This window comes from Danaus plexippus, chromosome 31 (genome assembly GCF_018135715.1).
Source record: "Danaus plexippus chromosome 31, MEX_DaPlex, whole genome shotgun sequence".
In the NCBI taxonomy this organism is placed as follows: domain Eukaryota; kingdom Metazoa; phylum Arthropoda; class Insecta; order Lepidoptera; family Nymphalidae; genus Danaus; species Danaus plexippus.
This window is the reverse complement of record NC_083558.1, coordinates 375,594-393,391: the sequence shown is the minus strand read 5'-3', so window position 1 is coordinate 393,391 and position 17,798 is coordinate 375,594. Positions and strand designations below refer to the sequence as shown.

Below are 17,798 nucleotides of genomic sequence, written 5' to 3'. Positions count from 1 at the left end.
GATTACTTTCCCATGGAATAAAAAAAAACTATTTTTATGCTATATATTAAAATATTAATAGAATTGCCAAACAAACTGAGCCGATGTCGCTGATTCAAACGTCAGCTATTCGCCTGAGAGTTTCTCCAAAATCGGTTCAGCCGTTTATGAAAAATATGTTTCGGTTATGAAAACTATATATCTATATAGATTTAGTTACAATCTGTTATTATAATATTACATGCAGACACATATATATATTAGTTAATGTGGTAAGTCACAGGAATCTTAATGTACCCACCAGAATATAAAACAGTTTAAATATGGATTCTTATAGCAGAATTACTTTTAAGATTTGTATTGGGGATTGAAAAATAGTTATATATATATAATTGAGGGTAGTTGAAATCATCAGCTGTCACTCGCATAACCACTTGTGGAGCCACCTGTGCGAGTGTAGTCACTACAATGGCGTCAGTTGGTATAAAAAGAGGCGAGACTACAGATCACGGGGAGTCCCGCTCGAGCCGTTGCAGGGTACGGACCTCTTCGAAGTAAGGGGTTCGTCGAACCGTCTACGAGGCTACCTTCAAGAGTCTGAGGTCCTGACGACATTCAAGAATAAAGGCATCGGTGACGTCAGTTATGCTGACGTCACTCTTTCCAAAAGCCACCGCTTGGGCCCTACTTCGACATATATAATTTTTCGTGTCAATCCTCACTTCCGGGATTAGCATTATACATTGCTTAAGACAAACGCTAAACACAAAGAGCAATGAACTCTGCATTATTTTGTTCGTAGATTCTGTTATTAACCGACTTCAAAATAGTGAGTTATGATCAACCCAAACCCACTTTACTAATATACTCGGTTCAAAGTGAGCTTGTTTTAAAATTTCATATAAGGGTGATAATTTTTTTTTTCATTTTTGCTCATCAAATTAGTGTTTGAAAATTTTTCTCAAACTGGAATTGAAGAGCGGCAAAAACTTTAACTTAAAAGAAAAAGTAAAAAAACTATTAAACTATGAAAATATATTTTTGTTAAATAAAATATTTGGTGTGTCGTGCAGCCTGGAGGTGAAAGGCCTCTCACACGTGAGGGCGCGGGTTCGAAACCTGGCAAGTACCAATGTGATCTTTTCTGAGTCATATGCACTTTCTAAGAGTATTTAGACACCACTGACGGACGGTGAAGGAGAACGTCGTGGGGAAAGCTGGAGTTATAATCTCCATATCTCATATCTTTGCTCAGCAGTGAGCTCCGATAAGCTGATGATGATGATGTTGACGATGAGGACGATGATGATGATGATGAAAATATTTGGCACAACGAAATATTTAGACGCCATCACAAAGTTTATTTAATTAATAAATACACTTGTTACAACACAAAGAGCATTACTTGTAGGATATATGAAATTAATCTAGAGAAGGTTTGTGGATCGTGTACGGACTACTGTTAATTTTTATCTACACTAGTTATCCCGACCGGAAGTTGTCGCATCGGGACCAGTTTGGGCGGTTCCTGGCCCTCGCAGGCGCAGTAGCAATTCTTTGTGTTTTTTGGTCCCTTGGGTAGGATGAGGAGTTTCAGATTCATCGACACTTGGAGAGCTGGTGGTGTTAAATAAAATAATTTAAATTATGTAACTTTAGGGCTGCTTCAGTATAAACATGCATCTTGAAGAGTTGATGATGATCGTGCTAGAATTAAAATAAGAAATAAACACTAACCTTGCGGGTCTGTTGAAAGATCCTGGGGTCCAGAAGTACTTGGGTCCTGGTTAGGTTTTAGGCTGGGTGGCGCAGGTGTAGACTGAGACTCGGTAGATTGTACTTCGTCTTTTGGTCCAGAGGCTTCAGGTTTGTCTTTTGGGTCTAAAGAATCGATTTTGGGACTAGAGCTCTCATCATTCGGTGTTTTGTCTGTTGTGGTGCTCGATGGAGTCTCGGAGGTATCGTCTGCGCTATTTTGGGTGGTACTGGTCACTGATTCCTTATCGCTTGGTGATTCTTCTTCATTTTTCGGGCTCTCAGTTGTGTTTTGGGCTTCATCTGTCGTGGCTGGTGTCGTCGGTTCGTTTTCGTTTCCAGGTTTGTCAAGACTCCCCGTGCTAACACTAGTGGGTGTTATTCCTGTAGGTTTGTCGCTTGTTATTTCAGAAACAGGTTTCTGGTCTGGAGTAACATCTGATGAGGTTGATGTGCCAGGTGAGGAATCTTCAGGACTTTTAGCGGACGTATCACCGCTTGGTGAACTGGTTATGTTTGCATCTTGGGGTTTATCGGTAGATAAAATTTGATTTTCGTTGCTTGGTGATTTCTCACTATTATTATTAGCTGCTTCAGGAGTTCCGCCGGAGTTTTCCGGAACACTAGTCACAGTAGTTGCTTCTGTTGTTGTACTGGATCCGCCAGTGGGTGAGGGTTGTGAGGTCGTTTCATTGGCAACATTTTTATTTGGATCCTCAGTCGTTCCCGCATCTGTGATTTGTGATTCCGGAGGAGAGGCTGTTGTTTGTTCTTGATCAAGCGGTTTGGGTGTTTGAGAGTCTGAACTAGGCGCGTTCGGGCTATCATTCAAAACCTTTTGGTCATTGCCTGCCGGAGTTTTATCTGCAGGAACCGGTTCATCAGCAGGTTCTGGTTCGTTCCTAGCGTCACCTTTATCGGCTGTAGATGTACTCTCCTTTTGCTCTTCAGTCGTTGTCGGTTTGTTACTCTCAATTGGTTTTTCCGAACTTGGGATTGTGCCTTGATTAGCAGGAGCCTCTGTTGTGGGTTCGGTTTGATTGTTTAAAACATTTTCTTGTTTGTCTGATTGTTTAGTGTCACTAGCTTCACCAGAGGGCGTCGCTGGTTCGTTTGTTGATGGGTGGATATCTCCATCCTTGGATGTGTCTAAAGGCGTTGTTTTATTGTCCCCTTCTGGTGCCTTAAGTCCATCATCTTTCGTTTCTATGGTTTGTGTATCATTTTGAATTGGTATCTTATTTTCTTGTTCAGAAGTATTTGGTTTTCCCTCATTGTCATTCGCTGGTTGTGGATTGTTTTCGGGATTATTTGACTGCTCAGTAGTATTGGTAGTCGTAGTACTGATCGTAGTAATCGTAGTTTCAGATGAATCTTTTCCAGAACTACTTTCAGTTTTTTGTTCCGTTACCGTTTCTGTTTTGGTCCCGCTTTCTGTGGCCGGTTCTGTTGGTTCGGGAGTTGCTGTTGTTGTCTCTAAGTCAATTTTAGATTCTGTTGTAGTTTCGGTAGTAGGCTCTGCAGTTCCCTCGGTAGTCAGTGCTATATTTGACTCTGTGGTAGGGCCTAAAGTTAATTCTGTAGTTGACTGTACAGTTGGTTCTGCTGTTGGTTCCGGAGTTGCTTCTGAAGTTGCCTCTGGGGTTGATTCTGAAGTTGCCTCTGTGGTTGATTCTGAAGTTGCCTCTGTGGTTGATTCTGAAGTTGCCTCTGTGGTTGATTCTGAAGTTGCCTCTGGGGTTGATTCTGAAGTTGCCTCTGTGGTTGCTTCTGAAGTTGCCTCTGGGGTTGATTCTGAAGTTGCCTCTGTGGTTGCTTCTGAAGTTGCCTCTGGGGTTGATTCTGAAGTTGCCTCTGGGGTTGATTCTGAAGTTGCCTCTGGGGTTGATTCTGAAGTTGCCTCTGGGGTTGATTCCGAAGTTGCCTCTGAAGTGGTTTCTGAAGCCGCTTCTGTGGTTGGTGCTGTAGTTGTCTCTAAAGATGCTACAGTCGTTAATTCTGCTTGTTTAGTTGTGGTTTCCGCGCTGTGTTCTGTTTCTTCTGGCTTTTGTTCATTCGTGGTCTGTTCTTTAGAGTGATCCAAGTGTTCCGATGTGTCGGAAGCATTTTCGTGTTCCGTAATTTGCTTCTCTGTTGTTTCAGCGCTTGTTTCTTGGTTTGTCGTTATTTGCGCTTGTTTTGTTGTTGTTACGGTCAACTTAGGTTTCTTCGCCTTTATGTAGTTTATAGCTTTAATTATATCTAAAAAAACAAGTGTTTATATTAAGACATTTTTCTTAGCAATACTTTATTTAATAGTTCTTTGAACATTTTCATTGTGTGTTTAACGTTCTTACCGTCTTGTTGGGTAACCGCTTTTAAATCTTCGATAGCCTGTATTGGTACTGAAAAATTATAACTTCATTATTATTTTAAATTTAAGTTAAAATAATATTCAGATATATTGAATCCTATCTTTAAAATAGTTGTTATATATATATATTAGCTTACCGTATACATCGGTATAATGCATAGTTGTTTCAATGGCTTCTTCCAGTACTGAAAAAGCAGTAAATAAATTATGTTATTTTAGGGCATGATGAAAAAAAATACGAAAAAACCTTAAGTATTAAATAATAAGTCCCGAAAACACGAGAATGACATAAAAGCATATTCTATCTAAACGGCCAGTTACGATATGGTAATCTTTTTGGTTCTTAGCTTCAATTTGTTTAGTTAGTTAACTTGAGGACAATCTAAATATTATATAAAAAATTATAAGGCCACTGCTACAGCAACGGGAGAGTCCACAGAATTCTCTTCTAGGGATGGGACGTTTGGCGAAAATTGTATTTGAGAGATGAGAGGATATTGAGTATGGGATAAATTGTGGGAAACCGGAAACTGTATTACTGAACCTTATCCGCGAGATGAACAAGTACATACAGACAGGTCTCGAGATGTGATCCCTCGTCGGTTCTGCGAGTGTTATATATATAGATTAAAATTAATTTTCTCATCCAAACACTTACATGACCGCGGACTTAAGCTAGTGAAGGCTTGCAAGAACTCGAACACGTCTGTAATAAAAGATGTACATATATATATATATACTTAATTAAATTACTCCGCTGTTAGTTTGAAGTTATCTGGCATGTTATCAATTATATATATATAAAAAGGATAGTCGGTTTGTGTAGATTTCAGGCGAGGAATAATCCTCGTGCCATTAAGATGGGTTCAGTCTTGACATCTATACCTTTGTTGTCATCTCAAAAGTAACTAATTTCAAAACAGACTTTAAGTTGAAAGTGATTTCGTTATTTTTTAAATACTATTTTGCGTATTTGAGTTGTATTTTGATGTTTTTTCAAATTTAAATAATGGCGTTATAACGAGGAAGCCTCGATTCGTTACCTCGACGAATGTGAGGCAGAACGTTGTAATTTTACCATGAATATGCTTACGTACTGTACAAAGTAACCACAGAACCTTTCCAACATCTCTTTGTATGAGCAGCTATACATTTTAAAATCTATGCAGATTTTTATTTTAATAAACGAATATTTTCATAGTAATCTATTTATCACTTAACAAATTTTAACTAATCATCATCATCAGCCTATTGAAGCACACTGCTGAGCGAGGCCTCTTCTCACATGGAGAAGGTCAGAGCATTAACCGCGCTCGCTCAAGACGGCTCGGCGATTTTAAATTTATAATTTAAATTATAAGACCAGGTTTCCTCGCGATGTCTTCCTTCCCCGTCTGTCAGTGATGTCTAAATACTCTTAGAAAGTGCATATGACTCGGAAAAGATCACATTGGTGCTTGCCAGGCTTGAACCCGTTCACGCGAGCAGGAGAGGCGGGCCTTTAACCTCCAGGCCGCACGACTCAATATTTTTTTTAAACTAATAATTAAGTTGAATTGAAAGTTAGGCCGTTCTCGTAACTATAAACGATCCTCACCGGCGTCAGCGGCGTGATGAAGTGTCTCGATCCATTCAAAGAAACCTGAAGCAGAGGACAGAATTTAATTAATTCAATAAAAAAAAATACGGAAATATACCCTGGTATAATATATTATATCAGGAATTTTTTTTTTGGCAATTGTTTTTCTTAATAATATTAATTCAAACGAGAATGTTATCTAAGATTTTCGGGGGTAATCGTTTAAATTAAGCTAAGTCTTTCGGATGCCGCTCGTTTTTTCTGTCACAGCTCCATGATCCCGACATCTCGGTTACTTGATCATCATTGGCAGACCAGTAAAAGTGTCCGCTGTCTTCGTTATAATATTATAGATACAAACGCGTTGTATAAGACAAGTCAGTTTCATTGAAAAGACATTTTTTAACGACAAATAAATACTGCAAAGAGAGCGTTTTTACTGAATACTATAAGGACACTGTGTGACACCGACGTGACAAAGTCACGGGTTCGGAAGATTTTCATAGAAATACATATACGTATATCATTTCTATATTAAATGACAGGATAATGATATGATAATGATAGTTCTGTTACACCTTTGACTTCCAGCAAATCATTGATCTTGTCGACGGCTTGAACGATATTGATGGTGTTTGTAATCCGTTGTAGAAAACGAAACACGGTGACCAGGTCCGCTGATGTGTACTGCTTCAGTGTACTTATCAAAACAAATATATCTGTAAAAATATAATCATATTTTTGATTGATTAGTTGATCTGGACTATTGTTCTCGTAATCAATGGAAAAATCATCAGAGATTTAATTTAAGAGCAAGCCAAATAGTACCTACCGTTCTTTTCTGTCACGGTCACGATCACCTGCCAGGATTTCAGGAGACCTGTAATCATATTACAGAATATATATAAACAAAAAGTAATGAGTTCCGCAGCTGAAGTCACTCCTTGTTAGGTTGGCTGTGTTCTAGCGGAAGTCCCATCAAAATCGGTTCAGACGTTTCAGGGATAAACCGTAACGTACAGACGGACAAAATGTTACTGTATTTTATGTCCCGTGTCTACATGTACTGACTATGGAGCTGTTACTATTATACATGCCACGATACCTCTGCTTCCTGTGACGGAGAGCATTCCCTTCAGGAAGTCCACGAGGTCGGTGCATCCTGTCTCCAGTTGAATCTTTTCGATCACCTCCAGCGCCGTCACTGGAATATGAAGGGAAACGCCGATTGTCATTCCGACTCTCCCTGAACGGCTTCGCTCCGGAGATGAGTTACAACAGTTATCCCATCAGATCAAATCATAATTTAAATTAAACTAATATTTTTCGGTTAATACTACGCGTATTTTATTATTTTTGAACAACATACTCTCGACATTTCGGTTACGTCAGCAACCGTGATCACGGACGGGCGACGCCTCGTAGTGATCCGAAAATATTAGTTTCATATAAAGGAACATTGAGGTTTTAGAAATGTTAATTTAATTGATAACTGACGGGATCAAATAATAATAACTAAATTAAGAAGTACATCCATTTTTCGTCCCAATTTTTTTGTGTTATCCAAATTTTAAGGGAGTCGTCATCTCTCCTGCCACTCACTCTGTTTGAAGGTGAGTCCCGTGAAGACGGAGCTGCAGTCGCTCAGGTTGGCCGCGGACGTGATGTCAACCAGGTTGTTCAGCACAACCAGCGGATCTCTCTTCTTGGAAATGCGATTCACTGTCTGAAATACCTTTATTATATCTGAAACAACGAATTCATTATTTAAACTGTGGCCTTTGAGGTTTTTCGTGGAAATATGGAATAAAGAAATATAAATAGGCCACACATAATGTAGTTCTACTGCAGAAATGAGTAAAACCGTTAAAAATATTAAAAAAAAAAAATGCTCACAATAATACATTACTGTAACCGAACAAATATACTAAATATATGAAAATTTCATATCTGGATTTGAACCTGCGTTTTGTAGGATATAAATATTGTGAGGCATATTAACTACTGAGCTATTGAGTCCTGACTCGAATAGGTGAAAAAAATATGCATATTTTAATAGATATATCAGTCGGTAAGAACGATGAAATAATAGAGCGTGTACAGACTCACTCAGAGAGATGTACAGGGTGCTACAACAATATATATAGCGACCTGCGTCGCGGGCTCTCGACTTAAATAACCTACATACAGACAGCTCCATCTGCCGGGATAATTAGTGAATCTAAACCATATGGGACGTCACAGTGACATACACACTCACAGTGGACTTATATATATATATATAGATATCTGATTTTAATTTAATGCACAATATTACTCACTATTAATTTTGTACAATCTCTGTAGCTCTCGGAGAACAGATAGCAGATCCGTTTTTCCTGTCAGCTGATACAGAGTCGTAATGATGACTTTCAGATCTGTGGACAAACACACGCGTCTTATATGTATATATTCTTTAAACAATGAATTAAATAAACAATTGCTTATACAACTTACTAACTCTTCCAGTTTCCTCCAGGAATGATTCCAGCGCGTATCTGAAATCTGAAGCATTAATTTGCTCACTTAATAACAAGGTATAACACAGGCCAAAGATTTGTTATAAATTATTAATTTGTAAATAAAATTAACTTTAACAGAATCTTCAATAGATTCTTGGTTCTATTTAGGTTAAGAGTGTCATTTGTAAGGTAGGACTCTATCACAAACACTAACAGTCCTCTGGTAAGTTATATAATGTTAATAACTTTAACAATTACGTAAGACATTGCGATGATTTACTTAATTTTAGTCGCAAAACATTTAATAACTGTTAATATTAAATAGTGAATTGACTCGCCGTTGCAAATGTTAATAGAAACTATTTGAGGGTAGTTTTCAAAACGACTGTCAAGTGTTATAATGTGCGTAACGCAACAGACGATCCCCATCGCTGGGTCGAAGACTTCATCGAGTGTGCACTAAATAGTGTATATATAGTGTCTCAACGAGGGCTGATACTCTGTAAGTAATATTTTGTCTTTCATAATGTTCTAGCTGTTAGTGTTTCACTAACTGAAGTAATGACTGTTAATTAGTAACTGTGACATAGCGGAGCGACCTTAAAACTTAATCCACATATGTTATTGTCGTAAAGAAATATAATCGTTTTATTAAAATACCTGAAGGCTTAACATTAAAACGTTAATCGTAACGATAAAGATTGTGACGTAAGTATGGAATCGTTTTGTTAAGACGATCGAAAGTCTTGCAAATAAAAGTAAAACTCTAAGGCTGTTTGAACCAATACTTTACAATCGTTTGTTAGATAAGGAGATGTCGCCTAGCCGTCAGCGGGACTGTCGCCTGTGTCACGTGACGTGCTAGTCCTGACGCGCTCCGAGCAACCACACGTAATGCTGATATTAATAACAGCCTTATATTCCTTTAATTTTTATTCAAAGCATCGCGTTTTAAGCCTCCGTAACCTCGTCGTCGTAATCTTTCTCACAACAGTCGTCACTCACGGATCTGTTCCGTCGCCAGCTTCATGGCGTCGATCGCCTCCGGGAAGGTCTGCACGCCGAGCAGCTTCTTCAGATCACCGATGGACTCGCTGATGTCTGTCAAACACACGTCAAAGTCGGAGATAATACAATATAAATAATAATCTCGTAACTGCTATTTTTGTAAATATAAACAAAAGTCACAACTGTTTTCTTAAGATTTTAAAGATTATAACAGCGTGATGTCAGCTACTCTCCTGTTGAGAGGATCGAAACTGAGTTACGAGACGCTTGTTAAGGCGACATCATCTTAAGATGTTATTGTATAGTAAGTTTTTGTTCATACATACAAGATATATTTATATAACTTTTCTGTCTTTTAAAATTTTTTGTTATTTCAATATATATTTTGTCCTATATTTTATATAATAGTTATTTTAAAGAAACATTATTGAGATTTTTGTTATTGAAGTGTTTCACTTATTTGACTTGCAACAAGGTTGCGTTAAACTTTTAACGCTTCTTTAACAGGAGACAGAGCGAGAGAGAATGCGTAGCGCGCTAACGCATGCGGGCAATCAATTGTGACGTGTTAGTAATGTTAATAGTCTGTCTAAGAGGAACACTAAATATTCCTTGAAAATCCTTTTGCACTCCTTCCTGTTTTTATTCCAGCATTACTAGCTTCCTCGCGGACGGACTCCACACATTACTTACTTATTTATAGTTAATATAATTCTCACCGTTGCATCTCATCACAGTCACAAGCACGTTGAAGGTAGCTGTCCAGTCTGTTATGAATAAAACAGAATTTACATTAAATATTCCCAAACATCTCAATCATTCCGTTTACGTCAGGCCTCACCAACTTCTGACTTCAAGGCCTCAAAGACCCCCGGGAACTCCTTGGGCCCGGCGTCTCCCGTCAGCTTGTAAATTTGGTGACTGATACCCTCCAGACCTGAGACGAGAATATATAATTAAAAATCAATAATCAATAGATATGAATATATAAGTTGAATTAAATAGTGCTGCTTTTGACTGCTGTGTCGATTTTAATGAAATTTGGTATAATTACAGGCAGGAGTTTAGGAATTCGTGCTCTAATACAGGCGGAGTCGCGAGGTAGAGACAGTTTATATCTCAAAGTTATAAATCAATAAGTATAGTCAAAAGGTTTCTACCCGTGTGAGTGTTCATTAATATTTTGTATAAGTTTTCACGGTAACATCAACGTTAAAAATGATCTTAAACTATCAATGTTTAGTTCACAATGCACTCGTTCTAAGGATAATAGTATAATTTTAATCTTTATTAGTATATAATATAAATTTTATTTCAACGAACCCGTCGTGTGATCTCCGTTGTGTTCATAGAATTCAATGAGGTCCGACATGCCTGGAACAGGGAACGAGGTGTGATTGATACAGAAGAAAAAGTTTTATCAGAAATAGTACAGTATAGAGAATAAGTATATTAATAAATCACAAAAAAAAATGTTTGTTTCGCGAATATCAGTTAATTATGTTTTAAAGTGATTTTTAGTTAAATTTGATATCAAAAGGAAATGTAAAATTTAAAAATTTATATTTTTTCAAACATTTGTATCGTTTCTCGATAGTTTACAAACTATATTTGCTTAAGAATAATTAAAATACAGAAACGAAACTATATGACGTAACAAACAGACACACATATACACAAACAGATCGCTTACTTATTCTGCCGGATATCCGCTGAAGAATCTCAATAATTCCGTCAATGTCATAATGTCCTGTCAGTTTCTGTATCACCCTTAGACCCTGTACGGCATCTGTAAGAGTTGTTAAAGATATGATAATGATACGATAATGATAAGTACGGAATTATATAAAAATTTTTCCTCAAACCACATGATTTTATTTAAGTAATTAATAGTAGTTATTAAAATTATCTGCTTTTTTTTAATGGAATACAAAAAAACAGGATGCTTACTACAAGTCGTCACTACACACGACGCGTCTCCCGTCTCATTCAGTCTACGTTAATACTACGCGAGTTAGTATGGTATAGATAGCTTACATGTGCTGCATACATTTTAGATTACTGAACTGATTTTGATAATATCCTTGCATATAAATCTAAAATGTTTTTTTGAAGTGAAAGTTGTAATACGAGTTCCAACAAGGGTGCTTTAAGCGTTTAAAGCTCGTGGGGGGGGGGGGAGAGAGAGACAGCGAGAGTAAGGTCAGTTGTGACTTGTGAGCGATGTTTAGAAAGTTTGTCTTAAAGAAACACTAAAAATTTCTTATAAAATCAACTTCCGCCCGTTCCTGGAGGGACCCCGCGAACTATTTTTTTTTCATATTCAATAAATGTCTTGAAAATCGCTTAACAGGAGTAGGTCTGAAAATAGTTCTATGTGTCAGCTATAACGGATATGCTCACCGTCTTCCCCGGTTATTATCTTGATGAGATGAACGTAAACCTTCAGATCTGAAACATTTGGATAGCTTCAATAAATGTTGTCAAGACGAGTGGCACAATAGTTTAGTCGTTACAGCGGCGAGCCCAGGCCCACAGGACTCCATACAAGATATATATATATATATACATATGTTTTCAAATAAAGGCTGGTAGATTTGGGACCCCCGAGGCGGCCATTTTGTTTATATACATGTGAATTTTAAAGTAATAACTATAATATACTAACCCGCAGTGCCCGTTAGTTTCTTGAGCAGTTTCACTGTGAACCTCATACCCCTGGCTCCTCTGCATGTCTTCAGAAACTCGTACGCTTCTTCGTCAGCTGAAAAAAGTAAGGTCAACAAATAAAACTCTATGTTATCTGTTATTGGTAGGTTATTAATGTTTACGTGTTGAGGTAATGTTTATTTTCAAAGCATCAATGAATTTTCAGCGTATTTTCTCGTTGAATGTAATTTTTTTTTTTAATATTTACCTCTCTGTCTCTTTATTTTCTGTCTCTTCATTCTTTTTATTGAATTTAAACTAACGTGTTCAGTGATGTTTGTGATAGCAATGTAAATATTTTGAATTTATAAACAGACATTAGCTAATATTTTTTTTTAAATTGTTTAACATAAACAACTAACGATAAAGAAGGAAGGTCAGTATTTCCTGTTTCTGTTTTGAGACGCCATTATTAATAATCCTCATCACATAGAATGCTCATTAAAACGCTTACTTTTCAAGCCGGCCGTTGTCTTGAAGTAAGCTACAACCATCGTCTCATCTGGAAAGAATAACCTTTATTGTAACACTAGTTCGTGACTGCGGTTTTGTTCGCAAAGAAATCTGAATCAGGCTTCGAGGGAAAGGTGCGTTAGTCAACATTGAAGTCTTATTTTATGTTACTCTCTGATCCATCTATTATGTTATGCCTTGATCTCGCAAGAACTACGAGTCGAGGTAAATTATAATCTATATCTCATCGTAATGACTATATTGTGCTAAAGTTCCATTAAAATACGTTCAGTAATTTTTGTAAAGAGCAAAAACAACACTGAGTACGTAGTCACAAACATTCGCATAATTTTCTTTGTGTAAACTAACCGAGACCGTCACATAGTTATTGGTACAGCTGTATTTCATTATATTCGCTGCTCATTTATTTTCCAATATATATATATATATAAATTCTCGCACAACACACGGTTGCTGCAATGTAACCGAAACTTCAGAGTATTTTGTTTAAATATAATAAATAACGCGTAGTAATCCAAACATATTAGTTTCATTTAAATGAATGCTCGCTAAAGTCTTTGATCTCATGAAACATGTAGAGATCACTTTTGTATACAACTAGTGTTTTTGAATTTAAATAACGTTGTCCCGCTGCCATTAGTATGCAGCGTCTCTGTTCTAAACCCCGACTTTGCTCGTTATTAACAATTATTACCAAATTAAAGGTATTTTCTAAGTCAACTGATTTTGTGACCTATCAACCGTCAAGAGCGAGTCTTTCGGTTGTTCTGGGCTGTCTGGCTAGCCGATTGCATAGCATCCATACCTACCCGCCCAGATAATGAACCTAATATTTTTTAAAACCATTTTAATAGGACTAATTTTAATGTTTTGCGTATTAATAAGTCTTAATGGGACAGCTTTAAAGACAGACATTTTTGATGAAGCTGACTATGTGCAAAACGATTTTTTTAATCTATTTATTCGTTCTTGCGACGGTGGCGACATCTGGTAGGATTTTTTATGAAAATAATATAATATAATCTTCTGGTTATTGATTAAATCTCATTGTTTTCAGAGCTATGAATATAAGACTAACCTGGTGGTACGGAATTAGTTAGTGTCTCATCCGTATTTGTGTATCGAAGGACAAATAGTAATATTATTTAAAACCACTATTCTTCATATGTACCTACCTTTTTTTCTTAAAGAAATTCTAAAATAAAAACCTAATGTATTGTAAATATTCTCTGTATTGTATATAAATGTAATTTATTTAACAGCTTACCTTTAAATCCGGTTAGTTCGTGTAAAACCTCGGTTATGTCTCTCGAATCTGCAAATGTTGAGCGTTATAGCGGATCACGTAGAAGTTTATTTGTGGGAAAACGTTCCCGACACACTTAGTGAGGGACACGCTTGGATAACTTTTAATCTATCTCATATAATATAAAATTTAACTTATTATGTTTTATCGTTAGTTGTAACTCGTAAAATTTCATTCTTAAAAATTTTATTAACTTTCGACCGTTATAAACATTGAGAAGTACTAAGTACATGAAGTATTTATGATAACTTTTCTAACTATGGCTTCATTCGCACTGGGACGGTAGAATATTTCGTTAGTATCAACGTTTAGAACGTGTCTGAATACGCGACGCCCTGTCTGCTTCAGATCTTATCATGTGACAAATGTCTTCCACCAACCTGTCAGGTCCGCCGCCGCCTCCATGGGTTTTGTATAACGGTATATTTTATCTGTAAGTAAATTATAATAAAATGTATACACTAAATTTTAACCGTCCTTACCACGAGTTCACACCGTCAAAACTAAACAGATCGTTTCACGTTTATCGTTCACATAATATATTTGTTTGTATGATCAGTGAACGGCGAACTTTCTGTAGTTAGTCTAACGTTTAAATGAAACTAATATTTTCGGATTTGCTGTTCATTTTTAATTATTTTAGCTTCATAACCGAAGTTTCGGTTACTTTGCAGCAAACGTGGTCACTGAGACGAGATGAACTACCTAAATGTCGGTAGTACAAAACACGCAGTACACCCGAAAATGTTAGTTTCATTTAAATGACTCGCGGAAGTATTACACGTCATTAGTTCAACGTTGCAAACTTTATGCTTACTATAAGTGTCCATCGTCACTACATACGTAACGTACAATTTCCGTCCACAACACCCACAGTTTTAACGTGGATCGTGAGACGTGAAACGCTGCGTGTGTAGTGCGATGGAGGCTCGTGTTAAGCGTATCCCCAGCCTACATCCGTGTACCTACCTACAGAATCGTTAATCATGCCAGGCAAGTTATCGACAAGGTTACTATCGCGGTTAGTCTCGTTATGATATGACCCTAATGATTTAGCCTCGACGATTTCGTCGGAGGCGTTCTCAAAAGAATATTTCTGTTCTTTCGATTCCCATTCTTCTTCGTCTTCTTTGCTGTGGTATTCTTCTGTGTTATATTCCTCTGACGCTATCTGTTCCGAACCTACGGATTATTTAACTCTAAATACTAATCCTTCGTTCTTTTACAATTGCTGTTTGAAATTTAAAGTTTTAAATTCCTCAAAATATGTATATAATTGCTATCTTTACCTTGATATCTTCTGCGTTGTAAGACAGTGACGGTGTGGGCCGGGCCTGAAACGTGTTGGAAAATTAATGAAGTAAAGTCGGGGGCTATTTGATGTACATCCTCGATTCACTTACGGTTGGCTACAGGCTCCGCGGCCGACGTGCAAACCTTAAAGATGATACAATTTTAGTTATTAATACTACAAGAATAATCGTAGGTTTAATGTCTTATTTATATAAAAAATTTGAAAGATTTTGTATGCTTTGTCAAGTAAGAAAGTAATTTAAATAGGAAGATCCTATAAATATAACTCAATATTTTAGAAATCAGCCTTTAGAATTTCACTATCAACTGTTTACAGTGAAGTAACTGTCGCCTGTGATATAATCTTAACTTTTAAGTTAAAAGAGTAGTTTTAGGATTTAAATTATTCTGTAAAATAACTTAAACACACATACACAACTTGTTTCAATGGCGCTTATTTTAAACCTACAGTTTCGCGTATTCGCTAACGAACTGCAAACTATCTGTACGTCGTTTATTCGCGCGTACTTGTGTACACGAGTACACTAATAGTGTCACGTGTCGTTACTTACATGAAGCGTCGCAGCTAGCACTAAATACGTTATAAACATGTTCGCCTCGTGGCTAGACTTCTGTTTTCGTCCACAACCAGTCTCGTAATAAGCAGGCTTTATATGACATAGTGTGTAAATTGTAACATTTGTGCAAATAACTACCTGTTTATTAATTAGTGTTTGCGATGGTTCGAGATTGTCATAGAAATTAGATACATTTTAGTTACGTCGTGTAATGAGCTAAAAATCGTATACACGTATATGTATTTAAAATAATTCAAACCTTTCCATGTTAAGTAAAATATAAGCGAACTCGTAATTAATTTTGATGCAATAAAATTGTTTGTCTCTTTCTAAGTATAATATTTTAGTATTTAATGAAGTAATAGTTTTCTTAAAAACTATTAAAGAATCGTGAAAAATTTTATATACAAATTAATCTTCAGCATTTTGTTTTTCTCATTTTAATCTCTTTCTCTTATTCTGTATATAAATTATCTTCGGATAAAAGACTTTGTATTGACAAAATCAATTGACGGACTGTTTATTATGATTTTTAATGTTTCCAAATTAATTCGACTTTACAAGTCACTGTTATGAAATAGTTAAATTTTAACTGGCTGTCACAATAACCGTACGTTTATTGTTTGCTTAGTTTTAATGGAAAAAACAATATAATATAATATAAAGAGTACACGTCAAAGCTTTTTTCGCGGCTAGTTGGTGGTGTGTACATAATGCCTTCAGCTGTGTAAACAATGACAACTATAGTATTAGAATATTTATATGAAAATAATGTCCTGATTATAATTATATTCATGTATATCTTAATGTATAATAATATTATACTTGCTGTTAATAAGCTCTGGGATTATTTATACTATATCATAAGGCCGCAGTTTGTTCGTTTGTTTGAACGCACAAATCTCAAGAACTTCATGTATGATTTGAAAAGTTCTTTCGCTCTTGGATGGTCCATTTGGTGAGGAAGGCTATAAGTCCTAAAATTTTTCAAAAACAAATTGAGGTCCGTAAGAAAATTTTTCACTTTGTAACCGAAGGGTGTAAGATCGGAAATCTATTTAAAATTTCGTGCGCCGCAAAAACTATTCATCACCACCACTAAACCACTGAACCGATTTTGATGAAGTTTTGTATAGAGATAGGCGGAACCCTGGAGAAGGACACGGGCATATCTTATTAAGATCCCGAATCCCGAATTCAGACGGCAGAGAACAACTGTCCTGTTCACTCGGACAGTGTCCAGAGCAAAAGCTAGTCTTAAATAAATGTCTTATTAGATTGAAGGTTGTAATAACGTTCAGAGGCCTCCATCTTTCCCCCCTTTTATTGTAAGAGGAGCCATTACCGAGTTTCCATAAATAATTTTCATTAAATTTTTTCGGTTCCAAAATTTTATATTTTTCTTGTACATGACTTCAAGATCATGAGACATATTTGTGTATTTTTAATAAATTAAATCTATACTAATACATGGTTGTATCTAAGGACAGATGTCTAATGAAAGAATTTACCTAAAACTCGCATATATTTACGGAAGTTTTACGTACGTTTCGTTTTTATGTTTACGGCAGATAAAAGATAATTTTTTAAAGATGTTGATTAGTAATCGGAAAAATCTATAGTTCATGTAAATTAAATATATAATAAAAGTGAATCTACAGTCAGCGCCATCTATCGTCTGTCTCGTCAGTTCAAACAGTCTAAATAGCTGCCTACTTTAATTATTTTTCTTGTTCTGTGTCATGTTTAATGAGCAAATATTATTTATTTGAATAAATCTATTAAAATGTAATAAATATTTCGCTTTTGTTATCAATACTAAGCAAATATACCAATGGCCGCTCAATAGCTTCTCATTGTCTTTATATATTTTTTTAAAAGCGCTTCATTCACACTGCAGTCGTGGTGTATTCTGCCGATGTCAACGTTTTTATTTTTTGAACCATTTTTTATATTTATAATTGTAGTGTATCGTATTTTAATGTTTCCAAAGTCTTTTGAACAGATATGAGCATTGAAATTTATATAATTTAACTTCTTTAACACTGTAAAGACTTCATTGAAAGTTGTGGTTATTTGTTTCCTAGTTAAAGAAAGAGTTTTTCTTTACGAAATTTTTTTTTTGTATCTGTCAACACTTCTGCCATTTTGAAATTTACGAAAAATTAAATCTTTATCATAATAATAAAACACATAACGCTCCCGGCGCTCCCCCGTCTCCCCCCCCCCCGCCGCTGGCCGGGGAGCGCTCAATGAAACATCG

General features: G+C 36.2%; 1 protein-coding gene across 1 annotated transcript; it reads right to left on the bottom strand.

Moving 5' to 3' along the window:
- Nucleotides 1-1,319: 1,319 nt before the first annotated feature.
- On the bottom strand, nucleotides 1,320-15,632 carry LOC116778472 (mucin-2-like). The gene is made up of 26 exons (XM_061525731.1): nucleotides 15,530-15,632; nucleotides 15,068-15,101; nucleotides 14,954-14,998; nucleotides 14,634-14,846; nucleotides 14,045-14,095; nucleotides 13,626-13,673; nucleotides 12,339-12,386; nucleotides 11,844-11,939; nucleotides 11,579-11,626; nucleotides 10,869-10,964; nucleotides 10,499-10,549; nucleotides 10,017-10,112; nucleotides 9,895-9,942; nucleotides 9,173-9,268; nucleotides 8,163-8,210; nucleotides 7,988-8,083; nucleotides 7,269-7,412; nucleotides 6,772-6,870; nucleotides 6,499-6,546; nucleotides 6,245-6,385; nucleotides 5,685-5,729; nucleotides 4,746-4,793; nucleotides 4,221-4,272; nucleotides 4,071-4,132; nucleotides 1,717-3,975; nucleotides 1,320-1,596 (listed from the first exon to the last, which is right to left on the bottom strand). The coding sequence occupies exons 1-26, from the start codon at nucleotides 15,566-15,568 to the stop codon at nucleotides 1,442-1,444; spliced, it is 4,206 nt and encodes a 1,401-aa protein (XP_061381715.1). The 5' UTR covers nucleotides 15,569-15,632; the 3' UTR covers nucleotides 1,320-1,441.
- Between the last annotated feature and the right edge of the window lie 2,166 nt (nucleotides 15,633-17,798).

Bases quoted from the DNA above. Each gene is read 5' to 3' on its own strand.
- LOC116778472 (XM_061525731.1), bottom strand. From the start codon at position 15,568: ATGTTTATAACGTATTTAGTGCTAGCTGCGACGCTTCAT. The intron at 13,674-14,044 runs GTTGGTGGAAGA...CAACATTTGCAG, and splicing joins GGCGGCGGCGGACCTGACAG to ATTCGAGAGACATAACCGAG. The intron at 9,943-10,016 runs GTGAGGCCTGAC...TATTCATAACAG, and splicing joins GGCCTTGAAGTCAGAAGTTG to ACTGGACAGCTACCTTCAAC.